The 10,461-nt window shown below is 39.5% G+C and overlaps 1 protein-coding gene across 1 annotated transcript in view; it reads right to left on the bottom strand.

The window, feature by feature from the left end:
- Positions 1–7,288, bottom strand: part of LOC104623735 (protein unc-79 homolog) — an 8,695-nt gene extending 1,407 nt beyond the window's left edge. The window contains exons 1-2 of the mRNA XM_010290908.1: positions 7,207–7,288; positions 5,938–6,058 (exon numbers count right to left, since the gene is read on the bottom strand). Of these exons, the coding sequence (XP_010289210.1) occupies positions 5,938–6,058; positions 7,207–7,288 (203 nt within the window). The remainder of the gene's footprint in view (positions 1–5,937; positions 6,059–7,206) is intronic.
- Positions 7,289–10,461: the final 3,173 nt, after the last annotated feature.

Genomic DNA, 10,461 nt, shown 5'->3' with positions numbered 1-10,461 from the left:
CCTGCTGTTACTTACGTTATTATTCAACAAAACTCACTATAAACTAAAGGAGAGATAATTTCAAAAAATAAAAAGGATTTAGTGGGAATCAAAATAGAGGCTATATGTCAACCAACTTATGTTGTTTTAAGAATGTTGTAAACATGGTTTTAAACATGTTAATCTGATTTATTAAAAAAATAGAAACCGCTGTTTTAAATAGAAATAAATTGTCACTTAAGCAGTGTTATATTTTAGTTATCACGCAATTATAGGGTTAGTTCATAATCTCATATGTGCCTATAAAGTATAATATAACTTTTAAATATATTAAATCACACAAAATGCCTTTTTTTTTTTTTAAGCATGTTTTGCACCTCTCAGTGGTTGGGATTTCCAAAAGTAGTTGCTGTTGGTTTAACTCTATTTCCAAAGTCAGTATTAAAACTTATAAAAGACAAACCAGTGGCATTAAAATTCCACTGACTAATGCAGAGCAGAATTATGTCAAGAGGGAGCACTTCTGGAAACCTCTGTCCTCTTAAACAGTGCAGAAATCCCCATCGTATAATCACCTTAGCACAGATATATCTTACCTCATAAGTCAGTTCAACAATTTACGCAAGTAAGCTAAACTCTTGCTAAGGTGCTTATAAGAGAAGGTGTCATTCATTTGCCATATATATAAAATACAAGTACATTCTATGCCAAGTGTCTACTATCACATCACATTGCAGTCAGAGATGACAGACAGTCTGTTTCAAGAAACTACATACTTTTTGGTTTTTTACTTTTTTGTTGCTCCTTACATATTTGGCAGATTATTTTGGTTTCTGTTACCCAATGTCCAGTACAAAAAACATGGTGACTGTCATGACAGTGTTTATGAAATCGTATCAGAAGATCACCTAAGATCTAGTATGACTTTAAAAACAAATTATCAGAGTGCTGATTCCTTTTAATTTGCTTGATGTTCATTTGCCATACTTTGCAGCTCATGCTTAGAGATATGAAGGTACTAAATTATATTCCTTCCCTGTCTACCAACAGATGATACCAATTACCCATCTCTTCACTTGCCAACACATCACTTCAAGCACACTTTCCAGAAAGATTTCCAGAAAGGATATTACTGTATTAATTAATCTTTGCTTTGGAAAGTGTAAGGCAGTGATGAAGAGCTTACACTATAGGCTTCCTTTTCTTTTAACAAGGGCCTATAGCCCATCTATGGATTAGAGGCCAAAGTACACGATCTTGTATCTTGATCAGAGCATCCTTCTGTTCCCTTCAGGAAAAGCAATGAGATCGTACCTAAACTCCAGCTGCAACCATACCACATTTAGGAAGGAAAAAAAAAAAAACCCCACACAAAAACTTTCAGACCCAGGCTTTTGCCTGACCCATATGTTTTAAAAGCAATGAACAGACAAGTGCCCTAAGACCAAGATACAATGATCCCAGTTTGCTCCTGTTTCTGTTCAAACCAAGTACTGAGAACTTGGAGTGTCTGCATATCATAACTCCATACTGAACTTGGGTCTGTGGCAAGTAACAAAGCTACCAGGGCTTGTTTCAAGATTTGTACGTCTTTGCGGCAAATCTATGCCAAAATTACTGCCTTCCAGTAAAGGTTTCCTAAAATGCCTACAAGAGAATTGCATCTCACCAAGGCAGCAAAATGAGTTTGACCCTTAATTAGCCACTGGGCATTTAACACTATTCCTTATGTCAACCATTTTACTTGGAAATACACCTGGAGAATTTTCTCCAAGAAAATATGAAAGAATGAGCTGGTCTGCAGTTTATTAAGTCTCAGATCATTCCTCAAATGAGGGAGAAAACACTGACAATGAGCAGGGCATGAAACAAAGTCATGCTGTAATGTAAAGAAATGCTTTTGCCCAAAGAGAAAATTAAGGAAGAACTAAATGAATCAATGTACTATGCATTGTGTATGGTGATTTCATGTGATGTTTGTTCACAGAAAAAAGGAATTTAATTTTTTCAGCCATTCCACATCTGTTCCCCCCACCCCTAAGCTTGTGATTTTTTAAGGCTATGACCAGAGCAAAGGAGCAAATTAATTCCTTGTGCAATCCAACTGTAGCTAGCATGACACCAGACACGAATGTGATCCAAAACAGCGGGCATGCCCCACTGAAAAGAACACAGTCAACGTGTCCATAACATGGAAAGGGAAAAAGTATAATAAACTGTAAAAACTACACCTGTAAAGCCCAATCATCATACAGAATTTCTCTGACTAACCACTATCCCTCCATTATTCCTTTGACTACATATGTTTGTCAAGAAATATTTATCCTAAAAAATTCATCTGCAAAGAGATTAAAGATCAAACTGGGAAATAATTTTTAAAAATATTCTAAAATAGTAGATGATCGCAAGCAAACTGTTCTGAAGACCAGATCCAAAACCTCCAGAAATCAATAGGCATTTTTGCCACTGTTAGACCAGTATTCTCTTAGCAGCCCAAATTCATTGCATATGCTCTGTCTTAGGCTAGAAAGATTATTCTCCACCATGTACTTCTATCATTGATGTTAAACCTGGCACAATGGAGTCTCAGTGTAGGAGGCAGAAAGAAGACTCAGCATGCAAAATATTCAAAGAAATTTCTGAACACACTCTTCCAGTCTGTTTAGTTTTAGGGTAAACCTTGCAGAGATCTGCACACAGTGGGTGGAAGTTTCCTTCTTTCCATCTGCCACACTACATACAGGGTATGTTTTGTTTTGCTTTTATATCCAGCTTCGTTCTTAGTATCAGCAAGCATATAAACCTATCCTGGTTCAACCATAGCACTCAAGCTTTGACCTATAGTTCAAATTCCACAGTTATGGGGATTTAGAATGTGGATTTGACCTTGCTGAGTATCAGAACTCAGTCCACTTAAATTTAGACCCAAGTTCTGGCTTCAGTTTCTGGTGCCCTTTTAGCTCTGAGGCTGATCAGATCCCAGATCATGAAAGACAGAGCCATTTGTGTAGAAATATCAGATATGAGTATCACTTCCGCTCCATGAGGTTCAGCATTATCAACAAGAGGATTTTGGTTCAGTCCCATTCTGAACATGAAATAAAGAAATGGAGTTGCTCAGTTGTGCAATTGCTGCCCTGATTTCTCATCTGCTCTCATAGTTGGTAAGTAGGAAGCTTTTTCAGTAAGCCCAGAAACATCAGTGCTCATGGAGTGTGAAGAATTTGTCACACAGTACGTCAGCAATACCACTTAGAAAGATGAACACAACAAGGTGGTATAAAGACACTTTCTTTAAGGAGCAGACTCTAAATCCATCCTGTCCCAATGGACTTCTGCCCAGAAAGAAATGGATCTCATTATAAGCACTTGGTAATTACAGCTAAGAGATAAAACGTTCAGAATCAAGGCCAACTTTCTTGCTTTAATAGCTTAAAGGCCCACAGCATTTAAACAAGAGGCTGTTTTGTCTTATAGAACCTTACTTAAATATGATTTAAGTGTGTGTGTTGTGCAAATAAACCATCAAAACAGCCTGATGTGGCAACAGAGACACATTTCAGAGCTATCTTCAGTGACTCTTTGAAGTTTTTTTTTCCCACTGCTGCAATATGAGACCAACTTTAATTTCTTAATATTTTAAAAATGCCCTACTGGTTGCCGTAAGTTTCTTCAACATTCTAAATGATGAGGAAAACGAATTTCACAGTGGTTAATTAATTCTACTCTTGAAATTTTCCAAACAGGTTTTTAAGTTTGCAGTGAACAGGTGTTCCACTGATAATGAGCATTCCTGTCTGTGTTATCACAGAATCACAGAATGGTAGGGGTTGGAAGGGACCTCTGAAGATCATCTGGTCCAACCCCCCCGGCCAAGGCAGGATCACCTAGGGCAGGATGCACAGGAACACATCCAGTCCGGTTTTGAAGGTCTCCAGAGAAGGAGACTCCACAAACTCTCTGGGCAGCCTGTTCCAGTGCCCCATCACCCTCACAGGAAAGAAGTTTTTCCTCACATTGAGGCGGAACTTCCCATGCTGCAGTTCATGCCCATTGCCCCTGGTCCTATCACTGGGCACTACTGAAAAGAGACTGGCTCCATCTACCTGACAGCCACCCTTCAGATATTTATAGACATTGATAAGGTCCCCTCTCAGCCTTCTCTTCTCCAGACTCAACAGCCCCAGGTCTCTCAGCCTTTCCTCATACAAGAGATGTTCCAGTCCCTTAATCGTCCTTGTAGCCCTCTGCTTGACTTGCTCCAATATTTCCGTGTCTCTCTTGAACTGTGTAGCCCAGAACTAGACACAATACTCCAGACAAGGCCTCAGCAGAGCACAGCAGGAGGACAACATCTTTCGACCTGCTGGTCACTCTCTTCTTAATGCACCTCAGGATATCGTTGGCCCTCTTGGCCACCAGGGCACATTGCTGTCCCATGAATAACTTATTGTCTACCAGGACTCCAAGGTCCTTCTCCATGGAGCTGCTTTCCAGCAGGTCAACTCCTAACCTGTACTGGTACGTGGGGTTGTTCCTCCCCAAGTGCAGAACTCTACACTTGCTTGTCCTTGTTAAATTTCATGGGATTCCCCTCTGCCCAACTCTCCAGTCTGTCCAGATCCCACTGAATTGCAGCACAGCCTCCTGGTGTATCAGCCACTCCTCCCACTTCTGTACCATCAGCAAAATTGCTGAGGGTACATTCCAACCCTTCATCTAGGTGACTGATGAAGACGTTAAACAAAACTGAACCCAGTACTGATCCCTGGGGAACATCACTAGCTACAAGCCTCCAACTGGACTCTGCGCCACTGATCACAACCCTTTGAGCTCTGTTGCTTAGCCAGCTCACAATCCAATTTCCTTCTTATAAAATATATATAATATATATAACATGTATTTCCTTCTTATAAAAAAGGTCAAGAATTTTAATACATCCCATGTGCTTCAACTGAACATTAGAATGAACTACTGTCATTCTTTCAAATTTAAATTCTTGCTTCTCAACTTGTATACATCATAGGGGTATGTATACAAATATATGGGTTAACTGTCTTTTGTTATTTTTTCCTTACAAAGTAAGGTAAATATCTGTATTTGCAAACTAGCTTCTGACAGCAGGGACAATCTTTCCAGGTAAAAATCAGGAACGCATATCTTTAACTGCATTTTCCCGGACGTGAAAACTAGTGCCAGCCAAAAATAGGGCTGGCATATTCAAAATTTCATATTGAAATATTTCATATTTCATATTGAAAATATGAATCTACAAGGTAGCACTGTGGAATGTATGTCATTCCTAATTAAGTCTCACAATTTTTCATATCTTTTTATCAAGACAAGAGGTAGTATTTCCTATTCAAAATGTATTCTTTAATCATATGGTAATTTAGTACTATATATTAATATTAAATATTGGACTAAATCAACACCCTGGGTCAGAACAATCCTGAGCTGTTGTTGCCATCCAAATCCAGATCTGTACACAAACTTTGTGTCTACTCATATTGTTATAAGGGACTGAACCAGAACCCAAATCTGACAGCCAGATGAACTATGGCACAGTAAGTGTGTCTGGCTCATTGCTGTAGGATCCTGAGGCACCAGGACTGTCAATGAGGTCATGAGTATACACATCTAAAACTCTATAGGTCACAAACTCCTTCCTTCACAAATTCAGCGTATTTGTGCATTCAGCTAAGTCTTCGGAGGGCCAAGCAAATGTGTAATCAACCAAGTTTATTTTAGAATCAGCCACTCAATAAGCAGCTCAACTGGGCAAATTGGGCAACAGCCACTGAACAGATTAATTCATACCATTCCTTTCTTAAATTGTGCTCTGACTCTTTTTGGCTGAGCATTGACCCATTAAATCTTGCAACCAATTCAAAGTCAATCAATACCCCTTACAATTCTTTAGCTCTTTTTTCTTTAAGAGCATTAGTTAAAACTTACCTCAATAACGTCTGAGAAAAGTATTTCAGAGTATTTGCAATGTCAGTTCCAGAGGGCACAGGGTAAATGTTGTGGAGAACCCGGTTGTGGTATTCCTGAAGGTAACGGATTTTGGAAGCAACTACGTAAAAGACAAAAAACAAACAAAAACTTTCACTTAGTTTTTTTGCAGACTTTGACAGAATCACGTCTGTTCCTACCATTTCTGATTTTTTTTTTTTTTTATTTAAGAACTAAACCGTAAACACCAGAGAAGTCTCTACATTCCTTCTATTTTGACTGAATAAATTGAACACTCCAGTGCAAGAGTGACAACAGGAAGGCACGGAAGTGAATGCCTGCATCTGTATCAGACCAACTTAGCAAATTAAAAAAAAAAAAAAAGCCACACCCCACCACACAACAACAACAACAAAGAAAACAAAACCCAAAAAACTTGCACTACTTGCATGTCTCTAAGGATCTCAAGATTCATTTATAATTGGATCACAGAAGGTTCATGTGAGACAGACAAATACTTCTACAGCCAAAACAGAGATACAAGCTAAGACAGAGAGAACTTACGTGATTTACTTTAGGTCATACATTTACCTTATGCAATGAACTGAAGATATGAAAAGATCTGTGCTGCTTATTTAAGCATCTTAGGAAGTCTGATCAAGCAGGTGAGGGGATATCAAAGAGCAGTAGGAGCTCTACACCTTTACTGAAAACATTGTTTGTTTTAGAAATAATAGTGGGTTTATTTTCTAATAGAGATCCTTGTTCGGTATTGGAAAAAAGTGATTACCCACCATAGCTGCAATGCCTTACGTTGCCTATATGGCACAAGACAGTTTCATGCAGCGACACCTGAGCACACCTTCAACTCTTTTTGCTCCATGCAGACTAATCAACTCTGCTGAGAAACAGAGTGCATTGGCTATGGCAGAGAGCTGCACCAGCTCAACAGGGCTTCCAGCTCAACAGTTGTTCACAGCATCACCATGTGCAGACACAGCCTCAGTGAAAGCAGAGCTGGCTGGGAACTCTTAGCCATGTTAAAAGTGCACCAAGACTGTGTAATAGGCAGTTAAAAGTGATGATGCTTCTGAATGACTTCAGTCCTTGAGCATATGGATTATGACAGAATTTCACTGCACCAAGATATACCTTGTTTCCCTACAGGGCTCCGTTAGTGTGGAAGATAAATCGTGCTTGCTAAATGAGCAATTAGTGAATCTTTGTTTTATTCTCATTGTCAAATGGCATTTATTAAAGGATGAATACCATTAAGTCCTCCGCTGAACAGAAGGGCACTAAATTCCTGAGAGACATCCCTATGCCTCTCACTACTGCTATATCCAAACATCTCACGAGCATTCTGATTTTTTTGGTACCACTGACAAGTTAAATGAGAAGGGGTGACATTGTATCCACATTACAGAAAAAGACCAAAGGACAGACACCAAGAGCAAAGCGCCTGCAACTGCTGTTGGCGGCTCAGCTTGAGATACTGAGAACCATTTTGCCAGAATAGATAGCAGTATGTACTGGACTTTCACATCCAGTAAACAAAAAGCATCTGTGAATGCTCAATCACACAACAAATGAGCTTTGACAATTTCAAGTCAGTTATCCATAAAGGAATGCTCAAATAATCATCAAGCAAAGAACACTGGTAGCTTGAATGGCATGACAAGAAACCCAGTCTTCCAGCACTCAACTGCCCTCATCATGATCATCCTTTCTCCCGTTTCCTGCTCTACTGACTGTACCCTCCCAATTTCTGCAGCAAGTGAAGCTTCCACAGACAATAGTCTCCCTTGTGACACTACCCTGCTTCATCACAGGGAGAAAGCCCATCATACGCCTGAATAGTGCCGAGATCTATGGGAAAACAGCAAGTAAAAATGCAACTAGGCACATTGTCATAAGGCATATGCAAAAGTAATAAACTAAGGATGCATGAGCAAGTTTAATTGTATTTCCTCACTTTGAAGTGTTTTCCTTCACAAATGGATAATTAAAATCAATTACTACTTTTCTTCCCCACAAACAACCGAAAACAGAAGTTTTGTCACGTGGACTCGGATTGCCTCCATACAGCTAGGAGCAAGATCAGAGCTGTTCAGGCCACCACACAGGCCCATGGCACATGAACTGTGCTCTGCGGTAGGTTATCCCTGTATCCGTGAGAGCAGCCATAACTAGCTTCCTACACACCCCCAAAACCACTGGGGTAGTAACATCTGGTTATGATGTGTTTCACACCAGGTGACAGAAGTTTATTTTAGCAGTCCAAGACCTGTTTTCCCCTACTCATCCCACACCTCATTCCTTCTGCCCACTATCTCAGTTTCAGTCCCAGATTTGCAGGTCAGTTTACCAAATTATTTGGAGATAGACACTTTTTTTGTTTGTTTGGTTTTTTTACTGTCATGAAGTCCCCTACAAAAACTAGATTAGATTAAGAGAGGAATTACTTCATAAATGTATTTTGTGATGCTACTTTCTCTTGCCAGGGGGAAGGAAAAAAAAAAAACAAAAACCCACACCGAGAGTATGAAGCCAGGCCTATTTGCAAAGAAAACAGACCACATTTCACAGTGCCCAACAAAGAACAATTCACAGCAAGATGCACAGTTTACTGTGGCTGCCATGGTTTGCTGTCAGATATCTGTAAGTGAATTGGATTAAGAAAATGCCAAAAATGATGTCAGAATTCAGGTCTAGACTGTCTGCCTCTCTACAGCTACTTACTTTCAATAAAGGCTACAGGATATCTAGAATCACTTTTTTTAAAATAAAGAAGGAAATCTATTTATTTCTATTAATCAGCATTGTCATGCAATTGTATCACGCAAAATACCAGAACAAAAAACTCATTTATAAAGCCTGAATATTAAAATTAGCTTTAGGCTAAAGGTTTTAACCTCACCTCTCAGTTCTGTTTCCCAGAACACTGACAACTTCAGCACAGCCTCCCAGAACCTTCTGAAGGAAGGCCCCAGAACAAAACTTTGCCAGCTTTCAAGATACAAAAGTGTGTGAATGACCTAATTTTCCTGAGTTTCTGAGCACGCAGAGATAAACTTTAAAAAGTTATGTCACTCTATGGACATACTTAGCCATTGTCATAGGGTCATCACATAAAACAAATTTTAAAAAGAAAAAAAAAAGTTATGCCACAGTGCTTTGCTGGATATCTCTCTAGAATCTACACAGACTAGCTAACTAAACTCCCTAGCCCCCTTGTAAGCATTGACTGAATCAAGAGGGAAACCATTAGGAGTTTTTAAAGATGGTCTTGGTTGCTCCACTGTCCTGGAGAAGAACAGAGTAGGCATCAGGCATTCCCAGGACATTACTTACCACAACTAAACACTAGTTACTGCTATTTAAGGTGAAAAAGAACTAATTGTCTTTGAATACAATAGAACACCTGAGGCATGTCGTGATGAATTAAATAATGAAAGTCACTGTCAATACCACTGGTATGAGATACAAAGATGCATGTGGTCACAAAAAAGGGAGGCTTCTCAAGACGCGTTCCCCAATTGCCACCATTTTACCTGTTGTTCATAAATCCTGCCAAAGAGCTGTGGGATGGCCACAGATTCATGTCTAGACCACCACCTCTTCTGTTCTGATCAGTCTGTTTCCTCATTTGTAGTTTTGCTGCTGTTCTTGGTAAATTGAGTTTCATTATGACTTGAGACTTGACTCCTTCCAGAGACATTCTGGTTCTTGCCTGTCAGTCAATGAGAACAGAAGCAACAACAGCAACAGCTGGGGTTTGAAGGTTTGCCTGATAGTGATGTATGTACATCAGTATAATCCTTGTCGGAATCCACCACCATTTGTCAAAAATTGCAGGTGAGGGAATCTTCAAGTTATGTGGAGACAAAGATATTTGGTAATGCCATAAGACCTAGTCAGGGTAGCAGCCTTGATAAACAAAATACATTCAGTAGGTTAGAAGGCACAGGATATGTCCATTAACCAAATACTCTACCTGGAGCATCATGAAAAAGAACATTAGCAGGCAGAAAGGTCTAAAACCTGGACCCCAAGTAAATCTTAAAACAGACAGCAATAAGGACACGTCAGAGCAAGATGCAGTGTCTTCAACAATACAAGGGGATGAAAAGAAAAAACAGCCAAGGAGAAAATATGAGAGGGAAGCTCAGACAGAGCAGAGCAAAAGCATCAAGAATGGAGGAACAGAGAAGGCAGAAGAGAAAAGAAAGAAAATGCCAAAGGCGGTGTTGGGACAAAAGGCAGCAAAAATTCTTCCACAAGCCAGTGTGAAAGAAGCATAATTAATGTATACGTATCACAAGAAAGAAGAAACAGTTACAGAACTCAGGTGAGGGCATGGGAAAGGCAGAAAGAACAGAACAGCACAGATCCAAACACTGCACGCTTCAGGTTTATTACATGGTCAGAACATTGTGTCTCTGTGAGGCCAGAAGTGCATCCCTACAGCAATAAATTAGCATCCACATAATGTTTTAATAGCAACATCATCCATCACTATAA

This window comes from Phaethon lepturus, unplaced genomic scaffold, assembly GCF_000687285.1.
Source record: "Phaethon lepturus isolate BGI_N335 unplaced genomic scaffold, ASM68728v1 scaffold1310, whole genome shotgun sequence".
NCBI lineage: Eukaryota > Metazoa > Chordata > Aves > Phaethontiformes > Phaethontidae > Phaethon > Phaethon lepturus.
This window is presented reverse-complemented; position numbering and strand designations above follow the sequence as displayed.